This window comes from Nicotiana tabacum, chromosome 4, assembly GCF_000715075.1.
Source record: "Nicotiana tabacum cultivar K326 chromosome 4, ASM71507v2, whole genome shotgun sequence".
In the NCBI taxonomy this organism is placed as follows: Eukaryota; Viridiplantae; Streptophyta; class Magnoliopsida; order Solanales; family Solanaceae; genus Nicotiana; species Nicotiana tabacum.
The window spans coordinates 91,090,098-91,117,388 of record NC_134083.1 but is presented as its reverse complement, the minus strand read 5'-3'; the positions used below and the strand labels follow the sequence as shown (position 1 = coordinate 91,117,388).

Below are 27,291 nucleotides of genomic sequence, written 5' to 3'. Positions count from 1 at the left end.
AGATTGTTTTGATTCCCTCTCATGTTGGGAATTTTAGAATTTGGTAAAGGGTCAAGGGTACTTCTCTCATGTTGTGGATCCATGGCCTCCCGGACAGGGCATTATACCTCATGTCACCCTCGATCACGTGGAACTTCGTTTCTTGGATGGTCCCGGCCACGTTTACTGGAAGAACTATCTCGCCCTTAGTAGTTTCACATGCCATGTTGAATCCGTTTAGTACCAAGGTTGCGGGCACGACCTGGCCCTGTAGACCGAGTTGCTCTATGACCCTCGATCGAATGATGTTGGTCGAACTACTTGGATTAATTAACACACTCTTAACTTGAGTTTTATTCATAAGTATAGATATTACCAGTGCATCGTTATGAGGCTGCATGATTCCTTCTGCGTCTTCGTCATTAAAGGACAAAGTTCCTTTAGGTATGTAATCCTGAGATCGAGATTGCTTCTCTCTTACAATCGACATCTTACTGTATTTAAGCGCTGGCCCCTGGGGGACATCGATCCCTTCGATGATGATATGGATAATGTGGTGTGGCTCTTCTTTTTCATTTTGTCTATTAAACTCTCTATTTTTGAAATAATTCTTGGCCTGGTCACTTAAAAAATCTCGAAGGTGCCCTTTATTGAATAATCGGGCTACCTTTTCTCGCAACTGCATGCAATCTTCTGTTCTGTGGCCATGGGTGACATGATACTTGCACATTTGATTGGTATTTCTCTGGCCTGGATCGGTCTGCAGAGGTTGAGGCCATTTAGTATCTTTGATGCATCTGATAGCCTATACAATGGCGGATACATCAATGTTGAAGTTATACTCTGACAATCGCGGTGCTTCCTTAGGTCCGGTATGCCTGTCAAAACCATTCTTGTTCATCAGCCCTCGAGACCTTTGGCCTCGATCATTTCTCCTTTCACCTCGTACGGAGTTTCATCCTGGTTCGCTACCCCCACTATCTCCATTATACAGCCGGTATCGGTCCCTATTCGACCTCGATTCTAGGTCGATGTCCCTTTTAATAACGGATCCAGAAGGGGCCCCCAACTAGTCATCTTCGACTCTAATATTCGATTGATATCAATTATATACATCAGCTCAGGTAATAGTCGGGTACTCAATCAAGTTCTGCTTCAACTGCTGTGAAGCCATTGAGCTTCGTTCGTTTAGTCCTTGGGTGAAAACTTGAATGGCCCAATCATCCGTGACCGGTGGTAGATCCATTCGTTCTATTTGGAAAAGAGATACGAACTCTCTTAGCATCTCGTTATCTTTTTGCCTTACTTTGAAAAGGTTTGACTTCTTGGTCTTGACCTTTATGGCTCCGGCATGTGCTTTTACAAAAGAATCTGCAAGCATGGCAAAAGAATCGATAGAGTTAGGTGGTAAATTATGATACCATATCATTGATCCCTTTGACTGGGTTTCCCCGAATTTCTTTAATAATACAGATTCGATCTCATCGTCCTCTAGATTGTTCCCTTTAATGGTACATGTGTAAGAGGTGACATGTTCGTTGGGGTCGGTCGTTCCATTATATTTTAGAATTTCGTGTATGCGGAACTTTTTGGGGATCGGTTTGGGAGCTGCGCTCGGGGGGAAGGTCTCCTATACAAACATTTTGGAATCCAAACCCTTCAATATTGGTGGTGCCCCCGGGATCTGATCAACCCTAGAGTTATAAGTTTCTATTTTTTTGTCGTTTATTTCAATCCTCTTTTCTCCTGATTCTATCCGTTTTGTCAGTTCCTCGAGCATATTTATAATTCCGGGGTTAGTCTCCGATTTTTGTTCATTTGACCTTACTACAGCTGGCCCCGTTCTGTAGATGACTTCTCGGGGTGGACCGGGCTCGGGCCTGTTCGGTGCCTAGGTTTGGCTCTGCAACTGAGCTATCGCTACCTGTTGAGCTTGCAACATTTCGAAAATCATACGCAAGCTGATCCCGTCTTCTCCAACATTTTGGGTATTTTGAATTGCAGATCGATTTCCACCATGAATGCTGTTTTCGGGGTCGGAATGTTGGTTCGCTTCAACGGCCACATATGAATTAATGCCAATTGGATCTACGACCCGAGTTCCAACGGGATCAACGAGTGGCCTTTCATCCCTGGGCGTCAAGTTGTTATTCCCATCTTGATGGCCAGTTTCGTTGTCGATATGTAGGGTTATTAATTGAGAGTTCGTTATTTTTAACCTGAAATCAAAGATACTTCCAAGAGCAAGTGTAAAATAGTACGTTTTACAGAGATTCATACCAAATAACCACTATTATCCTTAGCCCCATGGTAGGCGCCAAACTGTTTACCTGAAAAATGGATAGAGTTGAATTTATATATAGTTCTAAGGATATGTGATATAAATTGATACAAATTGAGAAAAATATATAAATGAATATCGAAATTAGTTATAAAATAAATGAATGCAAATCGAATGAACTAATTAGTCTAAGCCTTCAAGTTTTATCAGCTTCAAATTGAGTGAAGAACGATTGGTAGAAGAAACAATATGACTAAATATCAAAATCCAAAAAAGGATGGTATTTGCTCTTTTTTCTGAATGTCCTTCTTACAAATGATAACAGCTCTTAATATAGTGGGAGAATCCTATTTTGGATATAATTAAAGATACATAGTGGGGATTTCATGATAGATTAATTAATTAGCTTTTCTTTGATTCAAGCCGTGATTTCTGCTGAGATTCTCTCCCCAATTGTGGCTATAACGGTTTTTTTGTTTCTTGGCTCGATCTCGATCTTGGCCGATCTCTGGGTCTCGAGCTCGATCTTGACTCAATCTCGATCTTTGCCGATCTCGATATTGATCTGTCTCTGGGTGCCGAGCTTGATCTTGGTCGATCTCGATATTGATCGGTCTCTGGGGCTCGAGCTCGACAGCCTAACTTCGCATCACGGCTCGATATTACAATGATGAACCTTGGACCATCATGTTCCAATCTCGATTAGTCGTAAGAAGTTCAGACTCGGTTTTGACGGTATACAATTGTGAGGAGCTCCATATCATTTTATGTTCGAGAAATACGTTGCTTGAGCACTCAAATCATAGAGACAATAGAAGAATCAAAAGAACAAACAGAATTATACTCACAATTGATTTATAAATTCATATTTCTTTTATTTTTGTGAATGTAGTTAATTTTTCATAATTTAAAAATTTGTTGAAACAATTGTATTGATTAGTCCCAACACTCTGTATATCACCAATTTCTTATAAATAATTGATAATGAAAAAGAATCATATTATAAGGTGTTTAACTAAGATCCTGTTTGGATTGAATAAATTTAAGTAGCTTTTGAGCAGCAAATACTGAAAAGCACTTTTTAAGATGAAACTTATTTTATAAAAATACTGGGTAAAAAAGATTTTTACTAAACGACTGGAATATCCTTAAATCACTACCATTATAAATGAACTAACCGGTCCAAGATTTTCTTGTTCTAATTGATTCAAATACAAAATAATTTATAAGTCAATTGAGAATATTTTTGACATATTAAAAGTTCCAACAATGACTCTCATTTTGGCTGTTGACGTTATGGTTAAGGGGATTTCTCTATTCATTGAAGAGGTGTTGGAGCTATTTTGTTTTCTAACTTAAAAGGTTAAAGGGGTAAATGAAATCTTCTCTAATTTATACCAATATAATTAAAGTGATAATAAAGATCAAAACTGAAAAAGTTTGAACCAAAATATAGTCTGCTCGTGGCACAGTTTTTCTCCATAGTATATTCTGCACTTTTTTAGTAAGCCCTTCTTTTAATTAGATTGGTGACAGGTGGCGCCAAAGGTTTATTGGTTTAAAAGAATTTGTATATATGAATAATGTACATTACTTCCCATAGATACTTGTTATGAAGGCCTTAAATGAACTTGGTTTCAAGAAGAAATGAAAAGAAGGGAGTCAAAAGCTATGGAGGAAGAACAGATGAGCAAGAAGAAATGAATAGAAATGGATAGATTAAGGTTTTTGTCTGTGAGGTATTTTTGAAATTAGAAGAAACTATAAGGGATAAAAAGATAAAATCTTTGGTTAAACAAAAATAGTTTTTAAGATAAAAAGCATAAGTTGGGGCCCAAAAATTAAACTCCCAAAATAGATCGTTTGTTCAGGAAGCAAAATATTTTGTTTTTCTGTACAAATTGCTTTGGATTTTTTTGTCCAAATGCGCTATTGGAAGTAAAACATAACAATCAAATACTTTATAAAACTTGTTTCTGTCCTGTAACCAATGTCAGATACTCATAAAAAGTAAAATAAAACAAATCAAAAAGAAAAGAAAAAATAAAATAAAACCAAATTGTGCTACAGCGTTAAATTGCAAAACCAAGCTCAAAGGGGATTCCATTGGTTTCAATAACACAATTTGTGTCGTACTTACAATGTAGGCTCTCGAGATCTTGCATAAGGAGAAATGAACAATTCTGGCATTGATATGAAATGACATTTCCCTTCAAGTTCACGCATTATATGCACTTTGTTTAAGGAAAAGAGAAACTAAATATAAAAGGCAGCAGGCCTGGTGATTGAAAAGTAAGGGTGTGGGCCGGGTTGGGGAAAAAAAGGTTACCGGCCGGTTTTCAATCCGGGCCGGTTACGGGTTTTTCAATACCGGACTTAACGGGTCCGGGTTCATCCGGGTAAAAAATGAACCAGAAGGGTTATGGGTCCAAGGGCCCGAGCCGGGCCGGATTAGTGTTATTTTTTATTTTTTTTATTTTTTATATTTTATATAACTATCGTAATTTATATTAATATAAAGTAAAAATATAAAACAAAAAAATAATCTTATAAGAGAGTATTTGAATAAAAGGATGCAAAGGTTTTAAAATCTTTATATTTGAAATTTTGAATATTTCATTAAGAATTTAAAATAATAGAATACGATGAAGGTGAAAAAAAAAATTGCACTTATAATTTGCAAGTGTTTTTTTTATTTCAAACTTACAAATTGAAGTTTACATTTAACAACAGTTGAAATTGGCACATTCAGCATGTCCTGAGCCATAACAGAAAGAATAGGAAATTACTTTTCATTCTCATGCCACCATCCCAACGGTGAAAATTCCTTTGTGCGAGGCTCTTTTGCTTTTGCAAGTAAAATTGAAGTTCATCAATGTTCCTGCTACTAGTTTGAGAGGTAGGAAATGTAGACCAAATATTAAAACCATCAAAGCCTTCATCATCATCATCCATAGTAGTAGAAACGGTACAATGCATACGATAAATTAGATTCCAAAAAAATGAGAGCCAAATAGTTGATTGAACTTTAGGTGAAGAATGAGAGAATGATAATTGAGAATATGAGTTTAAGAAATGAGAGATGAGTGAAGAAATGAAGAATAGGGGGGTGTATTTATAATTTTTCAAAGGGCTAAATTAGTAATTACTAGAAGTATTATTTTTTTAATAAAATTGCCCAAAAAGGGCTATTTTTGCAATCCAACCGTTGGGCAACGGTCATTTCAATTAGAAGACAAAAAAATAGAATTATAGCCGTTGAACCGGGCCGGGCCGGTTAACCGATTCAACAGTAATTTTCATTGACCGGGTTTGACCGATCCGGTTAACCGTATTTTATTTTATAAACGGAGCAACCCCTAAACCCAGACCCAGCCCTCCCGGGCCCCTAACTACCGAGTTGGGCGGTCCAAGCCGGTAACGGGTCAACCCGGCCCGTTTGACAGGCATATTGAAAAGTCCTTAGCATCGATACAAGAAGAAAAAGAAGCCCCTTTCTAATTCAACTATCTCTATGCATTTATTGTTGGTCTCATTGGTGGTAATTGTATGAAGTCGTCAGCATCATCTTCATCATCGCTTTCAATCCAGCCATAACAAGGAACACGCCTTCTTGGTGGCTCAAGGCAAATTCGCTTTGAGGAAGGAGGGAGATTATTAAGTACTGAGCTCGGGGAAGAAGTTGGAGGTGGAGCTGTAACGTGACAGTTACTTCCTGGTTGCACTTCACTCCCAGAATTTCCACCACCAAAGAAAACAGCATTAGCCGTCCCCATCTGGGTAGCGGTCTTGTCTTCCCCTATGTCTTTCCACCTATTTCCATCTCCTTCAGCTGGCAGGAGACTTAATACTTCTGCAAAACGGGGTTGTTAGGGAAATGTTATTATTTCAACATGGACCTCAAAATCATATAAAGAAGCAGGATTCTTACATTCCAAGTTACACTAGAAAAGAATGCAGTAATGTTTCTTCCTTAATCTGTTGGTATACTAAATTCGTTTATCTGATTAGGATGCATGTTAATGTCACAATGCATTAGTTGGACCGCATGTTTTGTTAAACTAATCTCCATTGCTTGGCAGCTAAATAGCTACTCCATTGTCATAGACACAAATCCAGAAGCAGATTTAGAACAGACAATAAGCTCCTTACCAGTACTGCCAATGTCTTGTTTGTTACTGCAAAGCTCTTCGTATGTTAGTTCTCCTACTGCATTAACAAGCTCAGTGCATGTTGTTTCTCCTACAGTATTGCCAGCTTTGTTGCATGTGGAATCAACAAGAATGCCCAAGGGGCCAATGGTGCTTTCTAAAGCAGGGTCTTGTACTGCTCTTTCATCTTGTGAGGAGACACCCTGCAATAATTCAAGGTCCTCATCTATTCCAGGATATGCATATACAACTCCAGGTGCAATTATATCAAATAACAATCATATCAATATCGAAGAATAGGTGACAAATTTTCATCAGCATCATTGCATTTTTCATATAATTGGCACTCAATGCAATACAGAAAATTGAGATGTGTAGCCTATTTATACAAGCTTAACCAGACATGTAGCCTGAACAAAGATTCCCAGAAAGTACGATCCAAGGAAGGTAAGCAAATGTGGCTCTGCCCTGTGTAGTTAAAGATACCATAAAATTTAGGCTAGCAGCTGCAAAACTATAGATGTGTTCAAAAGTGAAATATAGATCTTGTAATTTGGGTAGGTAACTGTACTGAACTATAGTTCCAGGTAAAACTGAATAGACAGATTTAACCCCTTCCATGATCAAACAGTATGAATGTATCAGATGATATAGGTTGAAAGGAAACTTTCAAGTCATGCTTATATCATGACTTCTCATGAACATTGTTTAAAAGGATACTGAATCATGCTTCTTAATCCATGTAAAATTCACAGCAAACTCAAAATTGTGGCCTACCTTTGAGGAAGGAAGAGTTGTGGGGTGATGATCAGCAGGGGGAGGGAGACGTTTAACTGGGCATGGGGAAAGAGTTGGAGGTGGACTAGGAACATAAGAGAAACTCCCTGATTGAACTTGACTCTCAGAACAAATTTTGAGATATTTAACAGGGCATGGGGAATGAGTTGGAGTTGGAGCAAAAACATGAGAGCTGGTTCCGGGTTGTACTTTATTCCCAGAACTTCGACCATCACGGCAAACAGCATTAGCTGTCTCCTTCTGGGTAGAGATTTGGTCCTCCCCAACATCTTTCCAGCTATTTCCATCTCCTACAGCCAGCAGGGAACAAAATACTTCTGCAAAACAGGGTTGTTAGGGAAATGTCAGAAATATGGACCTCAAAGTCATATAGGCACCTTCTACTGTTTTATAAATAAAAAGAAGCACAACTCTAACTTTCATGAGTGAACTATTGCAAAAAATGAAAATGCTGCAGTTCACTAGAAAAGAATGCAATATTGTATCTTCCCTAATCTGTTGGTATAATAAATTGGTATATCTGATCTTGATGCATGCGACTCACGCATTAGCTCAGCTAAATGTTTTTCTACTTTGTTAAACTGATTCCCATTAGTGAGCAGCTAAATGACTACTCCATATACATAGAAATTTACACAGATCAAGAAGCAGAATCTGAACAGACAATCAGTTCCTTACCAGTACTGCTAATGTCTTGTCTGTTGCTGCAAAGCTCTTCGTGTGTTGGTTCCCCTACTGCATTGACAAGCTCAGAGAATGCTGTTTCTCCTACAGTATTGCCAGCTGCGTTGCATGAGGAATCACCGAGAGTGCTGGAGGGGCCAATGGTGCATTGTAAAGCAGGTTCTTCTGCTCTTTCATCTTGTGAGGAGACATCCTGTTATAATTAAAGGTCTTCAGCTATTCCAGCATATGCATATAATGCCAGGCACAGTTATATCATTAACAGTCATATCATTATTGAAGAAGAGGTGAATATTGTTCATCAGCATCATTCTTGTTGTATCATTGCATTTCATTTTATAGGCAGTCAATGCAATACAGAAAATAAGGCATGTAGCTCATTTTCTATTTATACAAGCTCAACTGGAAATAACCACTAAACGTACCCTGAAAGGAGATTCCCCCCGAAAAATACCATACTAGGAAGATAGCAAATGGCCATGTGTAGTTAAAGATACCATACAGTTTAAGCTAGTAGTTGTAGAACTATAGATGTGTTTCAAAAGTGAAATATAGATCCTGGAGTTTCACTATAAAAAATGCAAGTGCCCTTTTTCTTCTTTATTTTGTAGTACTAACAATTAATAAAAGGCAGAAGACCATCTATGAATTGATTGATGGATCATTAGATACAGAGGACAAGGGTGGAAATAGAAGTCTTTTGGCATTTGCAACAAAAAAAAACTTAATTGCTTATTAGGGACTTGATTCAGAAGCAGCTCTTATTTTTAACAGCTGACAGTCTCAAGACCAGGAGAGGATTTCGGACGAAGCTGGGAACTAAGATGCTTGTTTTAGTTCTGAGAGAACAAGGAAAATAAGTGTAATGAGCTAGAAAAATTCCACTAAGAGAAAGCACTGGGGAGTAATTTAAGAAATCAAATAAACACGACAAGAGAAGAAAGAGGTAACTGCATCATCTACCACGCTCTAATCAGTTACAAAGAACAGACTAAGCAGAATATATAGCATGTTACAGAACAAAGGACAAAACTTATCCTCACAAGTTCTACGAGGCAAGCCTTCCATCTCTGTACTCATTCCTTAGGGAATCAGGATCGTAAACATGATAACCTCTCTCTTCCCCAAGATTCAAAAAGTAAGTACTGTTAAACTCTGCCAAGCGCAAGGTACGCCCAGTAATTCTATGATGTGACTAATACCTCCTCAACAGTCAATTGCTAGATTTGCACCTCAAATGCGTATAGATCTGCGTACTGCATAGTGTAAACTTTTGGGATGTGCCTATCAGCCTCTGCAAGCAACGCAGAAGAGGAAACTACAAGCTTTGGATAGCCACACTTTTCAATCTTGGAATTCATGAAAGATTGTGATGAGATATACTTTAATCACAGATAAACATTTATTATTAGTGCAGTCCTGCAGGATATATGAACGAACACTGCTAAAAGCAGTTCTAACTTCTAAGTGTTTCCAACTTCTAATACTTTCTTGAAACTATATTTCTACCAGAATTGTGTTAACAATTTAAACAGATATATTTTATTAGCAGATTTCCAGTTCAGAACAGGGATTATTACTTGGATTTACACCTTACTAGAATAGTTTCACATCCAACAAATTAAATGGAATAATAATCATCAAGTTGTCCCTCAATTTTCCGTAAGTATACATTGCACAGAATTAGTCCTAACTCCTACCCTGCTTACATAAAGGACTTCTACATAGTAAGATGATTTTATCCAAGTTGCTTATATAGGTAAGGATAAATTACTTAAAATAGGAGTTTACAGAAAATCAATTTTCATTTCTAGTAAATGCAATGCTTTCATTTCCACTTTGGATAAGAAATGCTCAAGGAAGGGATCCAAGTAAAACTGCATAGACAAACTTTTCTCCTTTCAGAATCAAACAGTATGAATTTAGCTACTTATTAATTGGTATAAATGAGAAATGTTACATATTCTCCTTGATGCAATTATTTTTAGTATTTGCTTCAATCAACATAGACATTGTTGCTTCATATTACTTGTTTTAACCAACATCTCGACATTGGGGTCAAACTTTAATAGGAAACAATTGAGAAAAAGGTGGAGCATACATCGTCTCACCATGCAGGACTAATCAAAGCCTGAATTGTCATTTACTTTTATATCCAACCAAAGCAGGAAAATAATTAACACAGAAGAATTATTAGTAAAACATTTTCTCCAAAAAGTATTTTCATCAAAAGTGACTCAAGTCTCCGAGCAATTGTACCTCTTGTAAATTGGTAGTGCCTTCATCGTGGCTCTCCAGATCGCGAAGAATAGCTTCAATAAGTTCTTTGTAGCCACAATCCTCGATAAAGGCCCATCCGTCATTTCCGCCGTATTCCTAAAAACAGTAACGATAAATAAATAAAATCTCCCCTAATCCACTTCATTAAGCCCCAAAAATTCCCAAATGAAACAGGGCGTTATTTTGGGGAAACCTAACCAGCTAACATTAGATTATTAACGCTTACCTTGAGGAGTTTATTCACAGTTTTCCGAACTAGCGATTCATCAAAGCCGAAAGGTGTCATGGCATCAATTGCTGCGTCCATTCTGCCTAACCGCTGCCAATAAAAACCAACAACAGTATTAAGAAAACAGTACAGTACAAAGCAGAGAATAAAAGGCGAAAAAATCATCAAACCTTTCTGGGTCTGCCTCTGGGTGCCATTGTTGTGTATGCCTCAAGACACAGCAGAAGAAGAAGAGATGAAAGAGTGCGGAGAAAAAAAAGGAAAATGCAATAAAGTGTGGAGAAAACTGAAAAGGCAAAGCAGTGTTGGGCGCACAATAACGTGTTTGAATTGATTTTAACCCGGTTAAATTAGCTTTTAAATTATTTTTAAAAAAATTTTGTGTTTGTCAAAGTTATAAATTCGTTTTTCCGTGTTTGTCAAAGTTATAAAATACTTAAAATAAATTAAAAATTATTTAAAACAAGTTAAAAGTAATAATATTATTTTTTGGTTCAAAAAATATTTCTACCCAAAAGTTATTATTTTTTAAGTCAAATCAAACCGACTAAATATGATAGTTGTAGTGAGTCCTGTTTTATCACAAGAGTTAATACGTTCTGATCATGTACGGTTCTACACGTGTCATTCTCTTTTGACCCGGTTTTAAAATAGGAAGAATTCTAGGCACCTAGGCCTTCCAGTTCCTTGTTGCATTGGACCAATTATTAGTGAAGTCATTTTGGCAGAACCGGTTTTTAATTTTCAATAATCGTGTAATTTGATATTTATAGTAATTAAATATTAATAGTAGTACTTTTTCCTTAAATATAGGCGTTATGCCAACTTGAATAAATTCGGATTAATCGATACTCATACAACAACAATAACAATAACTCAGTATAATTTCACTAGTGAGGTTTGGGAGGGTAGTGTATACGCAGACTTTACCCCTACCCTAGGGTAGAGAGACTGTTTTCGATAAACCCTCGGCTCCCTCCCTTCAAGAAAACTCTCCACCTTATTCTTGGGTGACTCGAACTCACAATATCTTGGTTGGAAGTGGAGGGTGCTTAATCGATACTCATAGTGAGTATCAAAATCTCTTGTATTTAATTAACTAAACAACTAGAACCATTTATGAATATTCAAAGCTAAGCATGAACACTGCAAAGATAGAAACAAATGATAAAAATTTAGCATAAATATGTCTCGTTTATTTTTATTAAAATTAAGATGTATGAATCTGAATTCATAAACTTGTCTTTGTTTAAAAGTTAATAAATATATAATTCAAATAAAATATTAATTAATCTAATACTATATCAATAAAATATCATTAAGGTTTGAAGTGGTTATAAAAAGAGAAAACTGAACTTTGCGTTAAGCAGATGCAAACAAATTGTATTATAAGATATTATCATGTAATTGTAACTAGTTGGAGAGTCAATCAATTTTTACTCTACTACATTTTTCTCTGAAGTATTCATTAACAATTGTTATTTTTGGAGTAATAATTTTGTAAGCACTTTCTAAATATGCCTATTTTACTTCAAAAAATATTGAAGAATTAATATCTAAATTCATACAAAAAAGTAGGTATTTTTATCCTTACTAGTTTTAAGGTACGCACTTTGCGCGTGTACCCATATCAATAATTATATATTTTTTTAAAAATTACGTAAATATTATTAGATAATTTATTTGAGTTATATAAAATTATAAAATAAAAGTTAAAAATGAAAATGATAAATATTATTCTTATTTAGCTAGCTCGACTAGAAAAGATATCATACTACAAAAGTTTTCAGATTCCTGATTTCTGATTTAAAGAGGACTTATATTGGAATTTCAAAATTAAAAATTAAATCTTTTGGTCTTTTAGAAATTTAGGATGAAAAAATTGACACCATACCTCTTAAAAATTGACAGTGACAGTGTAAAGTTTAAAGAATAACTAATTTTGAATAATATTTTACAACCTAACTTAATATATAAAACAATATAGCAAAACATTGTCAAATGTTGGACTGAATGCAAGAAAGAAAAAAAATCAAATAGTAACTCATTTATAATACATTTTTGTCCTCTACTATTTCATCTTCTTGCTTCAAATTCATATTATTATCAAGTAGACTCTTAATTTTATATTATAATTGATTTTTTAATTATTTTCACCGTCAATGCCCTTTGTACCAAAATTAATTTATGTACCTTAAGAGTTTTATCGACAAACAAATTTATTTATATGATGAATTTGAAAAATAATTAAATTGAACTTTTTTGTTGATTAGTAAATTCAAAGACTTAATTACTTGTTCTCAATATTTTTTTAAAAAACTTACTTTTTGTTAATTCAAATACTTAATATTTGCTCATCCTAATTTTTAAACATTAACTATAATTATAACTTTGTTCAATAAAAATTGTACTTTCAAATAGTTAAAAGAATCATTACTATGTCAATTTTAAAGTGCTAAATATGAGGATTTTCTACCTATTAATAAGGAAAAGTTAGTAAATAAAGTTTTACTTGATTTTGAAGTTCTGAGAATTAGAAAAATAATAAAATTATAAATTTATCTAACGTGAAATCTATTTTTAAAGGGTAAAAGTATCATTTTAAAATATTTTTAGAATTTTATATTGAATGAAATGGTATGATAATTGTGGATATTAAATGTCACGACCTAAAACTTAGCCTGTCGTGATGGCGCATAACGTGGTACTAGGCAAGCCGACACCTCAAAACATTTCCAATATTTTTTAATGAAAATGAAATAACACATGTTTAAATAAATTAAACTCTCATAACTGGATAGAAAGTCAATAACTCAGTACGAAATTTCTCAAAACTAGGGTGTCACTGAGTACATGAGCATCTACATAAAGATATAGTCTGGTACACCGTATAGAAAATAAAACTAAAATAAATAAAATAAAAGATAAGGGAGGAAAGTAAAGGTCTGTGAATGCCAAGCAACTACCTCGATGGTCTCCGAAGGTCCTAACTCCGCAACTCAGCAACCACCGTGACGGAAGCACCTGGATCTGCACACGAGATGCAGAGTATAGCGTGAGTGCAACTAACTCAATAAGTAACAAAACTAACTATTGGACTGAAAGTAATGACCAGCTAAGCAGTAACAGTTCAATATAGAATTAACAGTACATAAATGCATGCATGTTTTCAAGTTCTAGAGATAAACTCAATACAGGTAAAATAGATCAACTCTGAATAATATGAGGGATATGATATTTCTATATCTACATGCCATTGTACATGCTGTGTGTAATACACTACAATGGAAGCCTCGCGTACTCAGACTCTCAGAGTACTCAATCACTCAATACAGTACGGGGTAGGTCTAGCCCAGGGAAGATCTATCACTCAATATAAATGTATAGGGCAACTCCATGCCCAGGGAACTCCATCCCAAATGTGAATATATAGGGCAACTCCATGCTCAAGGAACTCTATCCCAAATATAATATCCATTGCGCTCACTGTGGGGGTGCAGACTTCGGAGGGGCTCTTTCAGCACAAGCGCTATAATAAGCCAAATCGAGGCATAAGTAAATAAAAATATGTTGTGGCGTGCAACTCGATCCCTAAATTATCGCTCACAATCAGGCCCTCGTCCTCACCCAGTCATTAATCTCTCCAGTCTCTCGGGATCACAACGCTTATACTAAGCATCCCTAATCAATAATACGAGATGTAACAATGAACAATAACAGAGGATGAGATATGATATGAATGATGAATACGACTGAGTACATAACTGCAATTAAACAATTAACTCAACAGCAAGGAACGGCCATTGTTGGTCCCAACAGTACCATCATATAGGCTAAACGTGATTTCTAACAAAAATTACAGCTCAAGTGCTCTAATGCATGAAGTACAGTAAAAGTGTTCAGTTAAGGTAGCTACATAATTGTCACGACCCAAAATTCAACTAGTTGTGATGGCACCTAACCCAACCCGCTAGGTAAGCCAACTTTCAATTATCAAATTCCAATAATAATTATTAAAGCAACTTAAGTGAATAAAGATCTTAATCTTATACATCCCCCAAGAACTGGTAGTACAAATCATGAGCTTCTAAGAATAGAGTATACAAAGCGAAAATGAAATAATTACATAGTCTGTTTGAATAATACATAAACAGAGCTTTTATAAATCTAAGGCTACCATGAACAAGAGACAGCTACAACAGGAACGTTGGTACATCTTCAAATCCCGCAACCATCGAGCACATCAACAACAACAGCGAAGTGTAGTATCAGTACAACCGACCTCATGTACTGAGTAAGTAATAAACCTAGCCTTAGGTTGAAAGTAGTGACGAGCTTCTACCAAGGTCGGGGTCCAAAACCACTAGTCCACAACGGTCCATAACAACATAAAGCAAATAATACCAGAAGTAACTCAGAGATAAAATGCTCAGCCAAATCATGATTTCAAAAATAATAGTTTTTCCTTTCAAGTACATCAGTGAAAAACCCAAATTGTTTACCGAAATTTTCAAAAATATGAATAAGTTTGAAAGCAATAATTTTTCCAAAATCCTTTCAATAATAAATGATATGTTTCATTTTCTTTCCAGATAACTCGTGTAAAACAAATGCATCATTATTGCCCATCTGTCAACATATGTGAGAAATCATGAATAATGTGATACCGTCCAGCATGAGGAAAACACATCTCTATGCATATATGTCATGTGTGCATGTCAATGCAATATATCTCATAGATTGTACTCATGTACTCACATTCTCAGAGTACTCAATCTCACTGTCTCGCATTCTCTCTCATTATGCTCAGCACACTCAATCACTAAGCGCTATACAATACCTGCTGCGGTGTGCAGCCCGATCCCTGTTTATAGTCGACTGTGCTCATTGGGGTGTACAGACTCATGAGGGGCTCCTACAGCCCAAGCGTTATAAGCACGGACAACTCACTTGCTGCACGGACAACTCACGTGCTGCACGGACAACTCACGTGCTGCATGGACAACTCACGTGCTATAATATCATATCTGGATCCGCACGGACAACATATCTGGATCCGCACGGCCAACTCACGTGCTATAATAATATCTGAATCCGCACGGCCAACTCACGTGCTATAATAATATCTGGATCTGCACGACCATCTCACATGGTGTATGGCCAACTCACGTGCTATAGTATAATATATATAAAGCCAACATGCCCTGCTACGACGTGCAGCCCGATCCCTAAAATATATAATATATATAAAGCCAACATGGCCTGCTGCGGCGTGCAGCCCGATCCCAAAAAAATCCTCACAATCAGGCCCTCGACCTCCCTCAGTCATCAATCTCTCCAGTCTCTCTTTCATGGGCTCACAATGTCATGAGAATAGCCCAAAATGATTATATGATGTATCAATAAATAACAACAGAGACTGAGATATGATATGCAATGAAATGAATATGAATGAATATGAATTTTCAATTTATAATAAATATTTCACAATAATATGACCTCTGTGGGTCCCAATAATACTGGCACATAGCCTCAACATGATTTTTAATATGCTTTTCAGCTCAATTTCTTTAACTCATAAAATCGAATGAAAAATGCCAAGATCATTTAACTACGAAATTTCACAGAAACAATTATGTCACAATTTCTATAGTGCACGCCCACAAGCCCGTCACCTAGCATGTGCGTCACCTCCCAACAATTTATGAAATACATATATTCAGGGTTCATACCCTCAACTCCAAGATTAGAAGAGTTACTTACCTCGAACAAGCCAAATCCAATATCAAGCAAGCTAAGCAATGCTCCATAAATTTCATTCTGCGCGTATCAACTTCCCAACAGCTTGAATCTAGTCACAATTAATTTGATTCAGCTCACAAAAAATTATAGGAATTAATTCCATATCAAAATATTAATATTTTTCAAAATTCAAAATTATGCCCTAAAAATCACCTGTGGGGCCCACGTCTCGGAATCCGATAAAACTCACAAAATTCGAACTCACATTCTACCACGAGTCCAACCATACCAAAATTACTCAAATCCGACTACAACTCGGCCTTGAAATCCTCAATTAATGTCTATGAATTTTTCTACTATTTTCAACCCCAAACACTAACTTGTTGATAAAAACAATAATAGATTCGTGTAATTTAACCAAAACCAAGTTAGAATCACTTACCACAATCCATATGGTGAAAATCGCCTCAAAAATCACTTCAATCCGAGCTCTATAGCTCCAATTGTGTTAAAATGGCCGAAACCTCAAAATATATCTTCTGTCCAAGCATTTACTCTTCGCGATCGCGAAGCACAAAAATTTTCAGCCCCAAAATTGCTCTTCGCGATCGCGAAGAAAAAACTCCCCAACTTTTCCAAACAGCCTCTAGTATAATAGTTATAACTTTTTGTACAAAATTCCAAATTGCAAATGGTTTAACTTTTTGAAAACTAAACACCAAAGGCTATAACTTTCATTTGTTTCTCATCTCCCAATTCCTTATATATTGTTAGATATAAGCTTCCAAAGTTAGCCCTGTACAACAGAGATTTCCAAATTCTTCCCAGACAATCTATAGTGTATCCATCATAACTTTTTTTACACAACTCCAAATGAAAAATGGTTTACATTTATGAAAACTAGACATCAAGAGATACAACTTTCATTTGTGGATTATCTCTAAATTTCTTATAGATTGCGAGATATAAGCTTCCAAATTCGGGTCAGTGCAGTAGAGATTTTGATCTACGCGATCGCGAAAGAGCTTCCGCGATCGCGATTCACAAGGTTCCAAACTACTGTTTGCTCTACGCGAACGCGACCCAATGTTCGCGATCGCGATGCACACCTCTATAGGCAGAAACCAGCAACTAAAAATAGCCTAGAAATGGTCTGAAACCACCCCGAAACTCACCCGAGTCCCCTCGGGACCTCAACCAATTATACGAACAAGTCCTAAAACATCATACGAACTTAGTCGAAGCCTCGAATCACATCAAACAACGCTAAAACTATGAATCACACCTCAATTCAAGCCTAATGAACTTTGAACTTTCAAATTCTATATCTTGTGCCGAAATACATCAAATCAATCCGGAATGACTTCAAATTTTGCACATACGTCATAAATGACATAACGAAACTATTCCAATTTCCAGAATCGGATTCCGACCTCGATATCAAAAAGTCAACCCTCGGTCAAACTTCCCAAAAATTCAACTTTCGACATTTCAAGCCTAATTTCACTACAGACCTCCAAATAATTTTTCCGGACACGCTCCTAAGTCCAAAATCACCGTACGGGGCTATTGGAATTATCATAATTAAATTCCGAGGTCGTTTACACATAAGTCGACATCCGATCACTATTTTAACTTAAGATTTAAACCTTGGAACTAAGTGTTCCAATTCATTCCAAAACCTCACCTGACTCGAACCAATTGCCCCGGCAAGTCACACAACAACTGTAAAGCCCAATTTGAGCAGTAAATGGGGAAACGGGTTTGTAATACTCAAAATGACCGGTCGGGTCGTTACATTCTCCCCCACTTAAACATACGTTCGTCCTCGAGCGTACCAAGAGTTGTTTCCAAGCCATCAAATCACTGTTCCATCTTACCACACATGTACTCGGGGTGATCTCACGTCACCCTATTCTATATAGGCCTGACCACACAATATAACTGAAAATCGTTAATTTAACCTTAGCCCAAAACCCATGGAGCAAAATTTCTAACATCGAAAATTCTTTTCAAGACCTAAATCACACATCTACACATTTTATAAGTCCGAAAAGTTGCATCGAGCTATAACTATAACCACAGATATAATCACCCAGCATATTACATAACTCGCATGCTCGTAGCACCATTCGTGATCGCAGTAACTACTCCAAAACCAACCAAGTACAAGTATTAAACCCCATATCGAACCAAACTTCATCCCAAAACCTTTGTACACTGTTGATAATAAAAGAAACCCGCAGAAATCTCATGACCACTTACCAAATCAACAAGTCACGGAGCCCTCTCGCCCCAACCAGAACCATAATCCCTTTTTGAGCCGACTTTCAATATTATACTACCGAATATACCGAAATCAAACCTGATAGTACCCATTCTAGGTCCAATGACCTTATATTACTAAACACAACTGTTCCATAGACATGCCTCACCAATATAACTCAGAGCCACAACTCGTGTCATCCGTGCACTAATACGCAACAATTCAAATGTACCCAGTCATGGAAAATGACTCAAATGAGAGAACTGACCCGCCAGATTAACAAGTACCGCCACAACGAAACGCTGAAAATTCATCATACACCGTAGAACCATCACCCGATTCTAACACAAGGTTCATACGTTAACATAACTCCGCTGCAATGCGTGACCCCATCCAAACGTTGTTCCATAATATGTACCTCGAGCCACCCCGCTCAAAATCAATAACCACAGAGAGGCAAATGACAAAAAAAATTGCCACACAAAACCTGAAAGAACATAACCATTATGCTATCGATCATGCAATACCCAAATACTCATCACACTCAAATTCCGCTATAAAGCTCAAATAGAACCGCACCATCTGTGCACATAACCAATGAATCACAGCTCCTCGTAGCATAAAGGAGTAACTCACAGATCATCTGAGAACACGAATAAGTTCAACATCAACCGAATGACACATCCCTCAATAATAGCAGTATGGAGCCAACCATTCCGGCTTAGTGTAGAATACACATCTTAATCGGGCCTACCTATGGACCCCCAGATCAACTCGGGTTACCCACAAATAGATAAAAATCCCTCCGAAAATCCATAATGAGTGAATCATAACACATTTCATCATCTGGCTAGCTCCGGCCACAACCTCACAGTCCACAACCATGAAACAATCTGCTCCTGGAAACTCCTAATCTCCAGATCCATTGAACACGCGAATCACCATATTTGATTCCATCTCCACCACCCGAATGCATAACACCTCTCTCATACACAATCATCCCACGAGAAATACTTTGAAAGTTCTTCCGTACCACTTGACAAAATTTGAATATCAGCAGTCTATCAACCATGTGAGTACCGCAATACTAATTAAACATCCATAAGTCAAAATACAATGAGCCTTCTAAAATACGCACTCTTATCATACACCAAGTAGAAAATATCCGGTTCAAACCATGGAAGAAACCATCAAGAACACTTTAAAATCCATATGCACAACCAAGCCATCAGGACCGAATCTCTCCAACACAACCAAGCTACGCAGGTCACCAAACCCAAGAATATTGCCACCAAAACATCTGTAAAGTCTTACCACGTCATAATTACCCAAAGGACCGATCCTACCATTACCATACTGGTCCATTCTACTACCAGTTGTCCTATTTCTCCGAGTCCCTTCCGAATTTGCCTCCAAATTGATAATCCTCCTTGCTAAAACACCACGATCTTTAACCACAACTCACCCCACAACCTAACATAGAACCATAACGCCCTACGGCCCATAAGCAATTGTACTCTTCTTAAACACCTTCAAAACTACTACAACTGTAACCCTTACTCTGAGAATACCTTATGTGAATTTGAAATTGCTCTTCTTACGTTCCTTATATAAAAGTGTAGAATCTATGGTCATATAGAATTCCCGCAAGTCCAGGCACTATCAAATGAAAATCTCAGATTTTAACCATACGCAAGTCCGGAAACTTTCTCAATTGCTATATATAATTCTCATACCCACTAGAATTTTCTCGGGATTCACCCACTTTGCTCAAATTTAATTGCACCGCCCAAATGGGCCAAATGACACGTGCCCCATTAGCATAACAACATTCAAAGAAGTAACTCTACTTTAACACCACCTATCAAATTCATACTCCGTGCGCACTACATCATTCACCCATAAAAACTCATGCATTCCACGATTTTCATATACTCATAAGTACAATATAACCCGTATCTAGGAATTTTCTTATTCGAGTCATTATCGATCTCAATTTCTACAAGTCATAACTGACCCACCAATATGCCTCAGCCTAAATCTAAACCTTTACATATAATCATGAAATTGAATTATCAATAGCAGGCTCCCCCACTTGGCTCAAAGCCATAGATTAAAATATTCCATAACTCACAATACCAATACTCTATTACTGTCATAATTCCACAGTCAGTTCAACGAAACTTCTTCTCAAACTCATGCAACGCCAACCATAAAAATACCCCAAATCATCCGCTAAGCTCGCAATCATTCTCTTGACACTCAAGTCAACTTTCTTAGCCAGATTAAAATTCAAATCTCCATACATATGCCCCACTAGTAGAAAAGAAACTCTCCATTCACATCATAAGGAATTCACCTACGTAGATTACTCCGCATGGAATAACCCACCTACTTAACCTCAAATTAGTATCTTGATATACCCTTTCGTAGTCACAATTACTATGCAATCACTTAGTCTATCTAAGTCCTAACTCACTAACCAGACATGACAATTTAATTTTTCCCAAAATTTAACAATCGTGAAAGATCCTTCAAAACATTCACACTCGAGATTGTACATCACATCAAAACAAAAATCAAGCACCCAATGGCCTTCCTTTACATTTCAAGGAAACACTTCTCGTCACATTCAAATCGTCTTAACACATCCCGCAGTTACATCATACTCATCACAAAGCCATTCCACCACTCATCGAGCCACAAATTCCACTGTAGGGTCATTACTGGACATATGAGTCCAATTGTACAGGTTACAACTGAAGCTACCGAGCTCAAGCTACGGTCTAACCATGGCCTCAAGTACTCCAGACTGGCCCATCACCAAAACATAGAATACTCACCTCAAACCTCGTTTATAGAATCACAAGACGGCGAAGCACATCTGATACCGAGCGCTCATGTGCGCATATGAATATGTGGAAGGAATTCAAAGAGTTATGTCCCAAGCTGAATTAATCCCGCACGATAAGGAAAGAAAGATGAGAAGTATATATCCTAAATTCCCTGTAGCCTCTCGAAGATAAGTATGGACGCCATCATACCGATCCGCAAGACTCTACTAGACACTTGCTCATGACTTGTAGAACCTATGAACCTAGAGTTCTGATACCACCTTGTCACGACCCAAAGTTCAACTAGTCATGATGGCACCTAACCCAACCCGCTAGGTAAGGCAACTTTCAATTATCAAATTCCAATAATAATTATTAAAGCAATTTAAGTGAATAAAGATCTTAATCTTATACATCCCCCAAGAACTGGTAGTACAAATCATGAGCTTCTAAGAATAGAGTATACAAAGCGAAAATGAAATAATTACATAGTCTGTTTGAATAATACATAAACAGAGCTTTTATAAATCTAAGGCTACCATGAACAAGAGGCAGCTACAACAGGAATGCCGGTACATCTTCAAATCCCGCAACCATCGAGCACATCAACAACAATAACCAACATCTGCACGTAATGTGCAGAAGTGTAGTATCAGTACAACCGACCCAATGTACTGAGTAAGTAACAAACCTAGCCTTAGGTTGAAAGTAGTGACGAGCTTCTACCAAGGTCGGGTCCAAAACCACTAGTCCACAACGGTCCATAACAACATAAAGCAAATAATACCAGAAGTAACTCAGAGATAAAATTCTCAAACAAATCATGATTTCAAAAATAATAGTTTTTCCTTTCAAATACATTAGTGAAAAACCCAAATCGTTTACCGAAATTTTTAAAAATATGAATAAGTTTGAAAGCAATAATTTTCCCAAAATCCTTTCAATAATAAATGATATGTTTCATTTTCTTTCTAGATAACTCGTGTAAAACAAATGCATCACTATTGCCCATCTGTCAACATATGTGAGAAATCATGAATAATGTGATACCGTCCAGCATGAGGAAAACACATCTCTATACATATATGTCGTGTGTTCATGTCAATGCAATGTATCTCAGATATTGTACTCATGTACTCACATTCTCAGAGTACTCAATCCCATTGTCTCGCATTCTCTCTCATTATGCTCAGCACATTCAATCACTGTGCTCTATATAATACCTGCTGCGGCATGCAGCCCGATCCCTGTTTATAGTCGACTGCGCTCATTGGGGTGTACAGACTCATGAGGGGCTCCTACAGCCCAAGCGTTATAAGCACGGACAACTCACGTGCTGCATGGACAACTCACGTGCTATAATATCATATCTGGATCTGTACGGACAACTTACGTATTGCACGGATAACTCACGTGCTATAATAATATCTGAATCCGCACGGCCAACTCACGTGCTATAATAATATCTGGATCCGCACGGCCAACTCACGTGCAATAGTATAATATATAGATCCGCACGGCCAACTCATGTGCAATAGTATAAGATATATAAAGCCAACATGGCCTGCTAAAGCCAACATGGCTTGCTGCGGTGTGCAACCCGATCCCAAAATATTCTCACAATCAGGCCCTCGGCCTCCCTCAGTCATCAATCTCTCCAGTCTCTCTCTCATGGGCTCACAATGTCATGAGAATAGCCCAAAAATGATGATATGATGTATCAATAAATAACAACAGAGAATGAGATATGATATGCAATGAAATGAATATGAATGAGTATGAATTTTCAATTTAAAATAAATATTTCACAATAATATGATCTCTGTGGGTCCCAATAATACTGGCACGTAGCCTCAACATGATTTTTAATATGTTTTTCAGCTCAATTTCTTTAACTCATAAAATCGCATGGAAAATGCCAAGATCATTTAACTACGAAATTTCACAGAAACAATTATGTCACAATTTCTATAATGCACGCCCACACGCCCGTCACCTAGCATGTGCGTCACCTCCCAACAATTTATGAAATACATATATTCAGGGTTCATACCCTCAACTCCAAGATTAAAAGAGTTACTTACCTCGAACAAGCCAAATCCAATATCGAGCAAGCTAAGCAATGCTCCATAAATTCCATTCTGCGCGTATCAACTTCCCAACGGCTCGAATCTAGTCACAATTAATTTGATTCAGCTCACAAAAAATTATAGGAATTAATTCCATATCAAAATATTAATATTTTTCAAAATTCAAAATTATGCCCTAAAAATACCCGTGGAGCCTACGTCTCGGAATCCGATAAAACTTACAAAATTCGAACCCACATTCTACCACGAGTCCAACCATACCAAAATTACTCAAATCCGACTACAACTCGGCCTTGAAATCCTCAATTAATGTCTATGAATTTTTCTACTATTTTCAACCCCAAACACTAACTTGTTGATAAAAACAATAATAGATTCATGTAATTTAACCAAAACCGAGTTAGAATCACTTACCCCAATCCATATGGTGAAAATCGCCTCAAAAATCGCTTCAATCCGAGCTCTATAGCTCCAAATGTGTTAAAATGGCCGAAACCTCAAAATATATCTTCTGTCCAGGCATTTACTCTTCGCGATCGCGAAGCACAAAAATTTTCAGCCCCAAAATTGCTCTTCGCGATCGCGAAGAACAAACTCCCCAACCTTTCCAAACAACCTCTAGTATAATAGTCATAACGTTTTGTACAAAGTTCGAAATTGCAAATGGTTTAACTTTCTGAAAACTAAACACTAAGGGCTATAACTTTCATTTGTTTCTCATCTCCCAATTCCTTATATATTGTTAGATATAAACTTCTAAAGTTAGCCCTATGCAACAGAGATTTCCAAATTCTTCCTAGACAATCTATAGTATATCCATCATAACTTTTTTTACACAACTCCAAATGAAAAATAGTTTACATTTATGAAAACTAGACATCAAGAGATACAAATTTCATTTTTGGATTATCTCTAAATTTCTTATAGATTGCGAGATATAAGCTTCCAAAGTCGGGTCAGTGCAGTAGAGATTTTGTTCTACGCGATCGCGAAAGAGCTTCCGCGATCGCGATTCACAAGGTTCCAAACTACTGTTTGCTCTACGCGAACGCGACCCAATGTTCGCGATCGCGATGCACACCTCTGTAGGTAGAAACCAACAACTAAAAATAGCCTAGAAATGGTCCGAAACCACCCCGAAACTCACCCGAGTCCCCTCGGGACCTCAACCAATTATACGAACAAGTCCTAAAACATCATACGAACTTAGTCGAAGCCTCGAATCACATCAAACAACGCTAAAACTACGAATCACATCTCAATTCAAGCCTAATGAACTTTGAACTTTCAAATTCTATATCTTGTGCCGAAATACATCAAATCAATCCAGAATGACTTCAAATTTTGCACACACATCATAAATGACATAACGAAACTATTTCAATTTTCAGAATCAGATTCCGACCTCGATATCAAAAAGTCAACCCCCCGGTCAAACTTTTCAAAAATTTAACTTTCGACATTTCAAGCCTAATTCCACTACAGACCTACAAATAATTTTCCGGACACGCTCCTAAGTCCAAAATCACCATACGGAGCTATTGAAATTATCATAATTAAATTTCGAGGTCGTTTACACATAAGTCGACATCCGATCACTATTTTAACTTAAGATTTAAACCTTGGAACTAAGTGTTCTAATTCATTCCAAAACCTCACCGGACCCGAACCAATTGCCCTGGCAAGTCATACAACAACTGTAAAGCCCAATTTGAGCAGTAAATGGGGAAACGGATTTGTAATACTCAAAATGACCGGTCGGGTCGTTACATTCTCCCCCACTTAAATATACGTTCGTCCTCGAACGTACCAAGAGTTGTTTCCAATCCATCAAATCATTATTCCATCTTACCACACATGTACTCGGGGTGATCTCACGTCACCCTATTCTATATAGGCCTGACCACACAATATAACTGAAAATCGTTAATTTAACCTTAGCCCAAAACCCATGGAGCAAAATTTCTAACATCCAAAATTCTTTTCAAGACCTGAATCACACATCTACACATTTTATAAGTCCGAAAAGCTGCATCGAGCTATAACTATAACCACAGATATAATCACCCAGCATATTACATAACTCGCATGCTCGTAGCACCATTCGTGATCGCAATTACTACTCTAAAACCAACCAAGTACAAGTATTAAACCCCATATCGAACCAAACTTCATCCCAAAAGCTTCGTACACTGTTGATAATAAAAGAAACCCGCAGAAATCTCATGACCACTTACTAAATCAACAAGTCACGGAGCCCTCTCGCCCCAACCAGAACCATAATCCCTTTTTGAGCCGACTTTCAATATTATACTACCGAATATACCGAAATCAAACCTGATAGTACCCATTCTAGGTCTAATGACCTTATATTACTAAACACAACTGTTCCATAGACATGCCTCACCAATATAACTCAGAGCCACAACTCGTGTCATCCGTGCACTAATACGTAACAATTCAAATGTACCCAGTCATGGAAAATGACTCAAATGAGAGAACTGACCCGCCAGATTAACAAGTACCGCCACAACGAAATGCTGAAAATTCATCATACACTGTAGAACCATCACCCGATTCTAACACAAGGTTCATACCTTAACATAACTCCGCTGCAATGCGTGACCTCATCCAAACGTTGGTCCATAATATGTACCTCGAGCCACCCCGCTCAAAATCAATAACCACAGAGAGGCAAATGACAAAAAAAATTGCCACACAAAACCTGAAAGAACATAACTATTACGCTATCGATCATGCAATAACCAAATACTCATCACACTCAAATTCCACTATAAAGCTCAAATAGAACCGCACCATCTGTGCACATAACCAATGAATCACAGCTCCTCGTAGCATAAAGGAGTAACTCACAGATCATTTGAGAACACGAATAAGTTCAACATCAACCGAATGACACATTCCTCAATAATAGCAGTATGGAGCCAACCATTCCGGCTCGGTGTAGAATACACATCTTAATTGGGCCTACCTATGGACCCCCAGATCAACTCGGGTTACCTACAAATAGATAAAAATCCCTCCGAAAATCCATAATGAGTGAATCATAACACATTTCATCATCTAGCTAGCTCCGGCCACAACCTCACAATCCACAACCATGAAATAATCTGCTCCTGGGAACTCCTAATCTCCAGATCCATTGAACATGCGAATCACCATATTTGATTCCATCTCCACCACCCGAATTCATAACACCTCTCTCATACACGATCATCCCATGAGAAATACTTTGAAAGTCTTTCCGTACCACTTGACAAAATTTGAATATCAGCAGTCTATCAACCATGTGAGTACCGCAATACTAATTAAACATCCATAAGTCAAAATACAATGCGCCTTCTGAAATACGCACCCTTATCATACACCAAGTAGAAAATATCCGGTTCAAACCATGGAAGAAACCAGCAAGAACACTTTAAAATCCATATGCACAACCAAGCCATCAGGACCGAATCTCTCCAACTCAACCAAGCTACGCAGGTCACCAAACCCAAGAATATTGCCACCAAAACATCTGTAAAGTCTTACCACGTCGTAATTACCCAAAGGACCGATCCTACCATTACCATACTGGTCCATTCTACTACCAGTTGTCCTATTTCTCCGAGTCCCTTCCGAATTTGCCTCCAAATTTATACTCCTCCTTGCTAAAACACCACGATCTTTAACCACAACTCACCCTACAACCTAACATAGAACCACAACGCCCTACGGCCCATAAGCAATTGTACTCTTCTTAAGCACCTTCAAAACTACTACAACTGTAACCCTTACTCTGAGAATACCTTATGTGAATTTGAAATTGTTCTTCTTACCTTCCTTATATAAAAGTGTAGAATCCATGGTCATACAGAATTCCCGCAAGTCCAGGAACCATCAAATGAAAATCTCAGATTTTAACCATATACAAGTCTGAGAACTTTCTCAATTGCT

At 37.3% G+C, this 27,291-nt stretch overlaps 1 protein-coding gene across 1 annotated transcript; it reads right to left on the bottom strand.

The window, feature by feature from the left end:
- Window positions 1-5,398: 5,398 nt before the first annotated feature.
- On the bottom strand, window positions 5,399-10,731 carry LOC107790325 (uncharacterized). Its single transcript, XM_016612244.2, has 7 exons — window positions 10,573-10,731; window positions 10,400-10,492; window positions 10,153-10,269; window positions 7,888-8,086; window positions 7,189-7,526; window positions 6,413-6,614; window positions 5,399-6,113 (listed from the first exon to the last, which is right to left on the bottom strand). The coding sequence occupies exons 1-7, from the start codon at window positions 10,597-10,599 to the stop codon at window positions 5,773-5,775; spliced, it is 1,317 nt and encodes a 438-aa protein (XP_016467730.1). The 5' UTR covers window positions 10,600-10,731; the 3' UTR covers window positions 5,399-5,772.
- Window positions 10,732-27,291: the final 16,560 nt, after the last annotated feature.

What these genes read in the sequence shown, in the direction of transcription:
- LOC107790325 (XM_016612244.2), bottom strand. Translation starts at nt 10,599, where the DNA reads ATGGCACCCAGAGGCAGACCCAGAAAG. An exon ending in GCACTACCAATTTACAAGAG is followed by an intron (nt 8,087 to 10,152) that starts GTACAATTGCTC and finishes TAATTATAACAG; the next exon opens with GATGTCTCCTCACAAGATGA. An exon ending in CAACTCTTCCTTCCTCAAAG is followed by an intron (nt 6,615 to 7,188) that starts GTAGGCCACAAT and finishes GAATTATTGCAG; the next exon opens with GGTGTCTCCTCACAAGATGA.